The sequence below is a fragment of the Leuciscus leuciscus genome (genome assembly GCF_965113295.1).
Source record: "Leuciscus leuciscus genome assembly, chromosome: 2".
NCBI lineage: Eukaryota > Metazoa > Chordata > Actinopteri > Cypriniformes > Leuciscidae > Leuciscus > Leuciscus leuciscus.
Window position 1 is genome coordinate 44,829,220 of NC_138726.1, and position 12,435 is coordinate 44,841,654.

General features: G+C 38.2%; 1 protein-coding gene across 2 annotated transcripts in view; it reads right to left on the minus strand.

Moving 5' to 3' along the window:
- exoc6b (exocyst complex component 6B) overlaps window positions 1-12,435 on the minus strand; it is a 98,844-nt gene that overhangs the window by 63,047 nt on the left and 23,362 nt on the right. For both annotated transcript variants that reach the window (XM_082158843.1, XM_082158842.1), the window contains exons 7-8: window positions 2,903-3,076; window positions 845-913 (exon numbers count right to left, since the gene is read on the minus strand). In XM_082158843.1, coding sequence (XP_082014969.1) covers window positions 845-913; window positions 2,903-3,076 — 243 coding nt within the window. The remainder of the gene's footprint in view (window positions 1-844; window positions 914-2,902; window positions 3,077-12,435) is intronic.

Sequence of the window (12,435 nt, forward strand, 5' to 3'; positions counted from 1 at the left end):
GATTAACAGAAAAATCTTATTGTGATTATTTTGTCAAATACTGCGATTTTGTGATATTATAAACATCTAATATGAAGATATTCCCCATTGGGATTTCAACTTTATTTCACTTAATCATGCAGCTATACATCAAATAAAAAATATTTATACATTTACTATCATTCAAAAGTTTGGGGTCAGTAATATTTTTTAATGCTTTTAAAAGGAAGCCTCTTATGCCTACTAAGGCTGCACTGATTTGAACAAAAATACAGTAAAACTGTAATATTGTAAAATATTACTAGTGCTACAATTTAAAATTACTGTTTTCTATTGTAATATAGTTTAAAATGTCAGTCTAATATGCTGACTTTGTGCTCAAGAAACATTTCTTATTATAATCAACAACATTGAAAACAGTTAACATGGAAAACGTGATACATGGTTTTAAGGGTTATTAGATGAACAGAAAGTTCAAAGATTTTTTTGTAACAATTTAGAAGTATTTACTGTCACTTTTGATGAAATTAATGCATCCTCGCTGAATAAAAGTAATAATTTCTTTCCAAATAAATTCATACTGACCCCAAACTTTTGAACGGTAGTGTAGAACGCTCACTCATAAAACGGTAACATAACACATGAAATTTTAAATGACCAACCTCTCATACACACACTAAAATACACATCCACATTTTCAGGAACATATGCTGAAAACACACAAGACATTCTCTACCTAAGAATAACACTGCAACAAAAGGCCTTGGGGAACAAAGTGAGGGTTATATGTAAGCGTGAGGGCCAGCATAGAGATTGTTTTCAGTCAAACCTGAAATAAAACAGAATTCAAATTAGAAATACTTACCAATACAGTGTAGATGTGTAAACAGCGATACACAGGAGAGAAGTCCACCAAGTCCTGCGCACCAGGAATCTGAAAAAAATACAGTCAGTGAGTCAGTGAGAGACACATAGTATCCTATACAAATAACCAGCACTAAAGCTGGAAGTCAATAAGGGAAAACAACATTAAAAGGTATTTTTCAACTAGAATTTATTTAGATTTTCAAAGGTCATGTAGTGTAGAATGTAGTGTAAAATGAATGTAGTTTTACCACTTTTAACTTATCACATTCTCTTTATTTCCCTTTGACTTGAGCCACCCTTGACCTTACCAGTATAGGAAAGACTCTTTTTCCAAAAGTAACCCAAACAAATGGCCAACTGAACAATACCAGCTTTGATCTGGTGCCCGCAAAATAGCAACCAGGGACACTCAAACGCGACTACTTCATGGCACCACCAACAATTAAACCAGAGAATGTGGAAAAAACAATTCAGTCTTGATGCACCCACTGGGACAGTGCTGGAAATGTCTGCCCGGTTCAAGGATGGCGTGTTCACACCAACATACTCCCCTACAAACAGTTTACAGACAGGACGAAGGGGCGCAAGGGGACATCGCTCAGGTGGCATGGGGTCATTAAACGGGCACTGATCTGCATCTTTGGATACAACCGTTTCTCAGGAAGCCCCTGAGCACAGAGATTCAAGCAGATTAAAGCCTGGCACAAGCAGTGCTTCTCAAACAGGAGCCAGAAGAGGAAAACATGATGACGCACAGGCTGATTGAAGCTTGGATGGAAGGGAAGGGGGAAAGGTCAAACAAGAGGGCAAAAAGCATTAACCTTACCAGGGTCAGTTGAAGGTAAAACATTCACTTATGGAACTATTGTGGAAATGTTTATGTTGATCAAACTGATATCAAAATAGTATAGTTAACAATGTTGCACCATCATGGAATTGGGTAAGACATTAGGTAAAGATGATAACTTTAGTCAACAATTACATTAACGTTCATTTAGCAAGTAACTTTTTGTTAGTTGCTTTGATATGAAAGTGTCTGCTTAGCATAACGCAAACGGAAAACAAAAGTCCATCAATCTTGTGTCAAAGTGTCAATCTTGTGTTGCTTCAGTTTGAGCAAGTGAAAACACCAAAACAAGAAGTCACACACGCTTATCTGAGCACAAAATAAAATCAACGTGAACTACACAACGAACACTGACTGTCTTGATTGTGTCATTTTAATTTGTCTCTAAGGACATAAGCGAGGATCATCCTTTCGCTCCGTGCCGGTGGTAGCAACAGCTGGGGAGCACGTCTTGCATGCTCCACACGTCTCACATTGCTGCCTCAGAGGAGCAGGGCAGGCCTAATGACACTAAACGACTGCAGAGCTGAGACGCTCCATTAAGAAAGGGAGGGGATCCTGGACTGGGCAGGCAGCCCAACAGCAAGTCCATAGGGATATTAAAGTACAGGAGAAAGGGACTGATGGAGAGGGATGAAAACAGAGACAGAGAAACTAGGATTTAGAGTCAATATTCAGAGATTCCATTAAAATATTTTTTTTTAACTAAATGCTGACTTTAGATTTTTGGCTAATGTAGATAGAACACTGTACTAAAAAACTGTGACTGTTTTCCAGATCTAAGTTATTCATACAAAGGTTGAATCAGTTGGAGTGGTTACTGAATTAACCTGACTCACTTACTGAGTGATTTCGACTTGTTTAATTGAATGAACCAAGAGCCATTACTGTGTTTTGTGGCTGGTTGTTTATTTGAATGAGTGTAGAAACATTTTTGATTTAAAAATAAATAAATAATTTAAATCCATCTCAAACATATTAAAAGAATTGTTCGCGGAATCACTAATAAGAATCAGACCCAGAATCGTTACATTCATTATGATTCCCACCCAAATGAAGGACTGACACAGAAGGAAAAAAGAGCAAGAACAGAGAATAATACCCAAAGTCACATTTGAATGAAGAATTCTCTTTTTTTTCTGGTTTCATAGAGTGCCTGTGCACAAAAGGAGCCTGCTTAACTGCTGAGGTGAATCTTTCCTCTCTCACCTCGCCCTCCTCTTCATACTCCACATCCAATATCCCAGAATCCTGTTCTGTGAAGGGGTTGCTTTCAGTTCTGTCCACCTCTGTGCCTGAGCGTGCTTCCTTCCGTATCCTCCGTCCACTCGCTGACCGCTGTTGTGATGTCACGGCATTGTCACGAGCGATCTGCACCTGTGCCTGGAAAACAAACACAGCAACATATGAAGAGGAACATATGGTAGGACTTTAATTTTTTTTGTTGAATTATTTATTTATTTTTGCACAAAAAAATATTGATTGATAGATAGATTACATTTGTGTGTTTTTTACAAGAATCCAAATGAAATTTGAATACATTTTAAATTACAAAGAAAGTTTTTTTTCTCATGACAATACTAAAGCTACTTTATTAGTATTTTAGTACCCCACGATACCAAGAAAGAACAAAGACTGAACTTATGTCAATCATTTTCCATGTGACATTCTAACTCAATAGCGATACTGTTCTACATGTTGACAAAGTACGTCTTTACCCATTAGTGCAAACAAAGGGAAAGGCACCTGTGAAAGGATTTCCCATAAGCAAAACGTGAGAGTTCAGATGAGATTTCCTCAATAGAACACCATTCTTTAACTAACAGCGTCTGACGTCAAGACTAAGTTCAATGCGCACACAACCTTCTCCTTACAGACCTCTCAAGTTATTTAGTGGGGAGCAAGATTCGGGCATGGAGGGCTCTTGAAGCAGACAACAAAAAAAACTGCCTCTTTATTGAAAAAAAGAAAACTCCATAACTCCAAAACGCCATTAGGACAAGAGAACAGAAACCAAGCAGCGACAATAGGATACAAAGGGGATGTTGTGGGCTTCCTGGTGGTTCCACAAAAAGGTTTCAAGACAACACAGTTTATTCTTATTATTCTTCTCTGAGAATGAGAAGGTCCAAATGAGCTTATTGGACTACGCAAAGATTGAGCTCTTTAGTCATGTGCGTCATAGCGAGGGTATATCGGATGGTGGCACATGAAGAGACCTTTGCAACTCAAGAATTCCTTCCCATGAAGAGCATCAGATTTAAAGGACTTCATTACAGGAAATGTTGTGAACATTTCAACCCAGTCTCTTACAGCAGACAAAAAAGGTAATTGAGAGAAAACTTCAACACCATAAGGGCAAAATAATTGAAAGCAAATAGTGACAATAGGATGCAAAGTGGATGTTGTGGCTGCTTAATGTTTTCACAAAAAGGATTCAAGCCAACACTTTATCCTAATAATTCTTCTCTGAGAATGAGAATGTCTAAATGCACTAATTGGACTATGTAAATATTGAGCATTGTCAATGTATTGTGCTCCACTTTTTTCTTTAGACATGTCTGAAGTTCTAGTCCTCTTCTAACCTCTAGTAGAGGCATGTGCGTCATAGCGAGGGTTTATCGGATGCAGTATGTTACAGTAGTGTGTTGTCTATTGTGCTTCATTGGCTGTTATGTCCCACTTGTTCAGTTTGGTCTTCTCATCTTAAGTAGAGGCATTCGCGTCAGAGTGATGGGGTACTGGATGGCAAACAAAAAGAAAGAAACAAACACTGCAAAAATTCCTTTCCTTCAGTGGCCCCATGAAGTGCTCCATTATTAAGAACTTTTGAATTTCACAGTGAAAGACATAGTAGTTAGCCACAGCTGCAATTTCAGGATTTAAACTAGAATGTGACTTTGTTAATGCAGTAAAGGAACATGCCAAATAAGAGAGGAAAAAGATTATTCCTTTTGAAAATATCTTTAGTTGTTAAAAAGTTATGCAGTTTGTTGTACAGCACGTATTCCCTTCAGAAATATTTGTAATTGTGAATAGGTTGCAATAGAAGTAAAAATCCCATCCACTTAGCATGAGCTTGGAAATTGTTAAGTGATGACATATGCTTCTATAGAACTTCAGTTTCAATCAGCTACGAACTCCTACTCCCATGAATCATTGCAAATGATGAAAATCTCTCTACAATCTCAAACAACATTTTGTTTGATTATTTTGCAATCGTTATTTTATGTACTGTAATTTTTACTGTTTTTACTGTATTTTAAATTAATGTTGTTATACATTGTTTGTATATGAGTCAGAGTCAATGACAAATTTCCACATTAGTGGACAATATAGTTTAATCAATCAAGCATTCATTGTTTATTTTTGTTTTCAGCTTAACGAAAACTTTAATATCAGTTTCTGTAAAAAAAAAAAAAGAAGTAATTCTGGTGCATCTCTACCTCAAACAGATTGAATTTTATACTTATAAAAAATATCTATACATCAGTAGTTTTATATTGTACGGCTGTCTTTTTATTTAGATGTATCATTTGTTTCAGGGCTGTACAGACCATGAAAAAACATACACAGTACTGGTACCTTTTTCTTCGATGCCCTATGCTTTTTCAAATATGACCTTTCATGCAGTGTGTAATGTAGCTGTCTGTGAAAGTAAACATTCTGCAAAGTTGTGAAGCCGAAGGTGTCCGATAAATAAAGTTATTGTCTCTCAAAAGAAAGAATCGACTCTGAACCGGCTAAACGATTCGTCAGGAATTCGAATTCCACTTCTGTTACAGCTACACGTCACTGGGTAACATATTTGCCTAATGCCCACCTATTTTCTACATTGTCCACCCGCGAACAACTTGACTAGCCCTCAAACGCTGTAACTTGTGTACATGTCGATAAGACGCCGTTATCTGCTCTGCGAAAGCAAATTCTCATTCACGTTAGTGCTCGGCTAACGTATGTGCTGTTATGATACAGTTAATGATACAGTTCCCGCATGTGCACCGCAATAAATTAGAAATATACACATCAGTTTGTTGTTGATGGACATACACTTTTTAATGCTGATGGTGAGGAATTACAGTTGCAACATCTCATGATGAACGACAAACTGAGTAGCGTATCACTGAGAAACGTCCTGATCAAGTCGTCATTGCGATGGAGGTTTGGGTGAATAACTAGTTATTCCAATGTTTCACCATTGGACTCGAATAGATATGGTAAAAATCGACGCCATCATTACTGTACACATTGTAAAGACAATCTCTAAGCTTTAGGAAGCCTCCAGAGTTGGAATTCAATGATGGTAATGGGCGTTTTGTTTTCCGACATGTGCTGTAAGCAGTAGACCAACAGACTTGGCTGTCTGGCCAATCAGAGCAGAGTAGACTCGCAGAAATTAGGGATTTAGAGAGACTGATTCATCTGATTTTAATTTGACTGAAGTCGTCTGAGAATCGTTGAAAAATGTGGTGATGATATATATATATATATATATATATCAGATTTATGCCTTTCAATGTCAACACTATCAACGCCAAATTGAATCTGCATCTGTCAGGTGTTACAAGTCAGATCTCTGTAAGTTGTTTACGTTCATTATTATTGTAATGTTATGTGCTTTAGAGACGCTTTGCCGACTCTGCTCTGGCTGTATGCGTTTATGTGTTTAGCAGGAGGCGTGGCTTTGGGGAGACGCTCTGAAGGGATGGTGGGATCTAATGCTTTCAAAGCTAGCTTGCTATTGCTAGCCTCTCCGAAATTGCCTACCCTTCCTTTAAGGAGCCTAGACTGCTAAAATAAAGATTATTTTCAACAGGTTTCCCTGAACACTGCAGCTTTGTTAAATGTTCAATCATATACATTTGCATAATTTACTGATAGTGAACAGAATTTTTAACATTCATATGATTGACTGTGTCAAATAATGATGTTTGGCAAAAGGTGATGATTTCCAAATAACTAGATATAACCAACCTCTCCCTAAAATAAAAAGCAGAAGACAATGAAGCAAATATTTTAAGAGTCATTCGGAAGATGTTGGAAACATTTGTCATGTCATTGTATAAACATGCTCCTTCAGAGAAAATATACAAAAAGGAGTAAAATGGAACAAAACTTCGAGCTAAAAATTGGGCTAAGAAATAGAAGTGACTGACATAACAAAAGGGCAACAAAAGGGTTCAAAACACTTGGCAATAAAGCTCTTTCTGATTCTGATTCTGATTCTGAAAAGAAAAGGAAGAATAAAATTCAAGCTTGAGGTCTATAACATAATCTTTGACTAACCACTTCTCTATACTCAACATACACAGACTCTCTGTGCTCGACAGCTTACAATGGAGCCATTATTACAGCACTGGATCTCCCAATATATTTATTTTCAGATAATTTGTTAGTGGAATTAAAACAATCACAGGCTCACAGAGACTGGGCCTAATTTCCAGTGGAATAGGAACCAGTCTGCAAGTCTGGATCACAGAGCCCCTAGACAAATAGCCTTCTGTTATTAGCGGTTCGCTCGTGCGCTTACTCGCTCCTCTGGAGTCGGGGATGGAAGAATGGAGTGGGGAGGAGGGAATGAGAGACATCCAAAGCTCAAGAGAAGCCATCTCTGCTGTGGAAAGGGAAGTGGATCCACTTGAGGTTGAGGGTCTTACCCTGAAACAACCGATTTATTGCCCAAAGGTATTTGGCGGTGGTAGTGATGCCATCTGTCTTGTGACGTCAGCCTAAAGAATGTGGAAACTTCAAGTATTTCTCCACACAAAATTAACAATGTGACCATAATATGCAGAGATGGACGGGTAAAAATGACCAAATGATTAAAAAAAGAAGTGGGCAAATACAGGTTCAAAAGAGAAAAAGCAAAATCCCTGAACAGAAGAAAAATATAAATGATGGGAGGAAAAGGCGCTCTGTTCTTCATCAGTCAGCAAAGAGCAACTGATCTATTCTTCTCCAGCTTCTACAGTCAGAATGTCTCCAACGTCACTCAACCACAAAACCACTGGAACAGAAACCCACAAAAAAGTAGAAAGAGCGACGACACCCTTCTGTATTTAACAGCAGAAACCACTACTGAAGCTGCAAAAAGGCCACAACGGGTGCCAACATGTAAGCAGAGCAGTCACATCTGCTAGCGAGGAGAAGTCGCAGGTCAGAACCAGGAGCCAGCGTCTGTGTCAGCAATCAAGAATAAGAGAGTGTTACAGATTGATTCTCTGAGTTAACAGAAAGCTTGTGCAAGGTGACATTAGAGCTTGATTTATCGTTCACTTGGTTTACTTTTGAGGAACAACTCCATAGCTTTGCTCTAATCAGCACGTGCCGGGTTACAGCCAAAACACACACGCACATGAACGCGTGCCAAGAAGACAAATCTTACAGGACTCAAAGACATGCAAGAAAACAAACTTTAATAGGAGGAATGTGAGGCTTTGGCAAGTGCCGACTGGACGGTCACTTTGTTCAAAGGTTACTGGAGTTTGAATATTGGTTTAACTCTACACCAACATTCCACTTCTGCGGGAGACGTTACGGAGCGGCGGAGGCAGGCAGAATCTGGGATGACCTCTGCTGCCACCTACTGGATGCAAATGGAACTACATGATGGAGAGCATTGACTGCTGGGGGAAAAAGGGAGAATTGACATGAGATTAAAGGTGTTTTTGTTGGTTTACAAGCCAAGAAATAAGGGGGAAGATGTTGACATTTTCTGAAGAAAAAAGTAAGTGATGCAAAACCTGACAATGTGAAGGTGTTGGTATGTGGTGTTGAGCAACAGTATGAGTTCCCTTATGAAACCCCACAACCCCCACCCCCCAAAAAAAATTGAATTGCTTACTCGAGGTTCCATTTTAGTTTTCACCAAAACTTATAAAACACACTTCCTTTCTCTCTTTTATTACAAGATAAACCTGGGGATACGAAGTCAGGCTCCAGGGAAGATTGATTCATTCAAACAGTGTGTTCCCAAAAGGGAGTCGCTGAAGATCAGATCCAGCCGTGCCCCAGATCAAGGTTTATCTCAGAGACTCAAGCAGTAGCTGAAGTCAGTGGCCAAGACCGGGTCAGACATGGATCGCATCAGCATGAACAGAATCTGGGTCAAATGGAAGTTTGTGATGGGAGATGATGGGAGATGAGAGGACGCTAGGGTGGGAGGAAAAGCAGTTAACCACGTTTTGAACCCGAACAGCCGCGCATGGTTAGGACAGCACATGGTGATGTTGACATAAGTGTGTGTGCATTTGCCTGGGTGGTTGTGCATGCTGCAAATCGTGTGGTTCAAGAGTTTGAACACCGTTCAGTACAATTTGCTGTTCTTCGCCAGAGGCCACTGGAAGGGTAGGACAGGCACCCAAGAAAACACATAACCAAAATCACATGAGCCAGTGTGTTTCATTATCTGTTTGGCAATCTCATCCACCTTACATCCAACCAATATTACACACGGGGATTAATCCTTACAGCTTATGTTAATGGTTTAAAATGGCACAATAACTTATTTGCGCATCTGCATGGCCCTCTATGGGGTTTTGTTACGGTCAGTAGAAATGTACGGATAAAAAGAGGGATATTCACTGATTGTTCCCAATTTGACTTCATCTTGTGCAATCTACCCTTCACCCTGTTACGTGATTCCCTTCTTTTCTACTCCCACAATCCCTTCAATAAATCCCAATACTGAATACAGATGGCCCACAAAACCAGGAGGTCTCAAACGCCAATCACCTAGAGGCCCAAGAGGTGGGCTAGTGGAAGAGTTGCAACAAATACCAGTGTTTTTCCCATTTGAACCTAAACTACATACACTACAGTTCAAAAGTTTGGGGTCAGTAAATTTTTTGTAATATATATTTTGAATGTTTATATAGATAATTATTGGCAAGATTATACAGTTATTATATGTATAGTCCTTTTCAAGACAACTCCTCTAAATCTATTATACTGCTCTGCATGGTCATGAAACTATTTTACTTCACTCAGATAAGTCAAATGAAATGTCTGAATTGGCTGTGCAGGGTGTCAAAAGCAGAAACGTTGCGTCACTTAACAGAAACAGGGATTCTTATGTAGTGCACTGTGATATATTCACTATATAGGAGATATATAAATGAGTGAACAAGAGAGTGATTGAGATATCACTATATATACATCCTGTGTTTAAATGCAGAAATATGCTAAAAAATAAAATAAAGCTTCTGTAATAATACTTAAACCAAAATAGAAAAGGGATAAATGTTAACAATGAGTAACAATGTTGTTCATTAAATAAAAAATAATCCAATGAATGATAACACATTGTACTAAAGGAAGGACACAAACTAATAGATGTGTATGCCCTTTGATAAACAAAGCAGATGATCAGACTCAGAAAGCAAACCAGCAGAGAGTTCAAACCAAACAGTCCCATCATTTAGATTGGACCGGTGGAAACTCACCAAGTTCCGGAGCTTCAGGAGCCAACAGTTTGTTCAAACTATGGACAAGGGCACAGGCTGATGAGGAGAGGGGAAAAAGGGACAAAGTGGAACGAAAGGCTGGGCTGGGGCAACTGGAAGCAGACCAGCAACCGAACAAACGGGTATCTCTGATTACAACTCATGGTGTCCACATGCATTTGCTCATGTCAGACAGCGAATGCATTAAAACCTGCTGGTAGAATACACATCTACCTCAGTCCTGCCTACCTGAATGAATACACATATTGTTTCATTGTTCAACTTCTCTTCTTCAACATCGTCAGAGACTAAATTAACTTTCCAAAAACCAATGTTATTGAAGTAACTTTGAAACTCTAGCTTTCCAAGCTACATGCTACTCATAACTGAAAGTGATTAAATTACAGTAAAGCTCCTCTTGAGAAAAAGTAAAATTACAAAACTAGTCCCAGAAACAAAAAAGCAGCCAAATACATTATTACACTGAAGCTGAGGGAGCAATATCCGTCTTTAAATATAAAACTACATTATTATATAATTAATCATTTCCAGTATATTGAAGTGTATACTTGTCACACAAAAAAATAATGAGGGTTTATGACCTCCAGCTTGAACAGAATGCATCATAAAATTGCATTCTTCTTAAAAATAAAATGCATTTTAACTTATAGAATTTAGCTGGAAACATCAGCAGCATTTAACTCAATATTTCGATTTTTAAAAATGCCTAAATGTCACTCTTCTGCAAAGCGACTCAAATAGGTGAACCATTTCTGGGATCATTTAACTTAAACTGCCTGAACAAAAAGAAGAATAGATCAAATTTATAAAATAGACCATATAAGAATAGACCAATGCTTTTCGAAAGCTGGACTAAATTCGTACTGCTGAAAAATGTTCATTTAGTAGTTTCGCTACATTTGTGTTCTTTAAAGTGTTGGGGTGTAACTAAAAAAATTTCACACAGTAAAAAGAAAACATATGTTATAACACATGATCACATGCACACACACGTGTGGCTTTGGCCTTTCTCAAGGAGGAATATTTAAACTCTTCCATGACATCTTTTTGGCTACTTTTGCTCTCCACTGTTTCTTAATTAGTAGCAGCAACAGATCTGAAAAGAGTGGAGAACGTTCTGAAGACAATGTGATGGTGAAGACTGCAAAATTATCCTTAATGATGTTGAATGTTCTAGGTGGTTGCTTGCTGGCCAAGTGTCTATGACAGTGGTTCTCAACCACTTTGACTCCAAGTATCACTACTGTCCTAACAACTAGGGCTGAACGGTATACCAGTACTATGGAAGCATTGGGATACTAGAGTCAAAATACTGGCAATGTCATTTTTTTTTAATGGTAGTCTCGTCAGTACTGTAGTACCATGAGGAATGTTGTATGTGCGGTGGGTACAATATTTAAAATGTTCATTAACAACATTCAAAAGCCTCATGACTTTTGTTTGTGATTTGCTAGATTATGTTGTTTTTTTTATTAAACTTTTTTTATTTTTTATTAGGCTACCTCATATATCCAGGTGTTTCTAGGCAGTAGGAATCCTGGATCTTCCATTGAAGAAAAACAATAGTTGAAGTAAATTAAAAAGAAATATCTAGATTTTAGTTGTTTGAGCTTGTAATGTAATTGTAATGCTTGTTTTGTCTTATTTTAAATTGGCCAACTGCACAATAATATAATGGTACCAAGATATGCTCTCCATTGTAAGTCTGTGTTTTTACTCTAGCAAAAACGGTGCAGGATGAGTTGCAAGAAAATATGAATACTTATTGATACGGAAAAGCCCCAAACTTAGTATGTATGGGCATGCAAGTATGTGCAATAGTGATGCCTGCCTTAGAAACCACCTCCAATGGAGCTTTCATCCAGTATCATCTATTATGACCAGTTTTATTCCTCTGTGAAAAAGAACAAGTAAGAAAGCAAAGAAAAATATGTCAAAGAGAAAAGAGAAAAAAGTGAGGCCAGATTTTTATGGTGCTTGGGAGATCTTAATGTCTACTTGGCGTTTCATATTCTAATGCACTCCTCACCCCATCTTGGTCTAATAACTGTAAAAGAAAGCAGAGGACTTTTCTGCATTCCAACGAAAAATCCACTCAATTTCTCTCATATGTGTTCCCTGAGTCTTCTCTGTGTCTCCGTGCACTGTCCTTGAAGCAGCGTCCATACACTGTGTTCCTAGACTCCTCTGGCATAAACAAAAGCGACCTAAAATGATCTTTGATTCAGAACAGATTGGTAGCTCTCTTTCCTCCAGACTAGATGACTAGATGGTCAG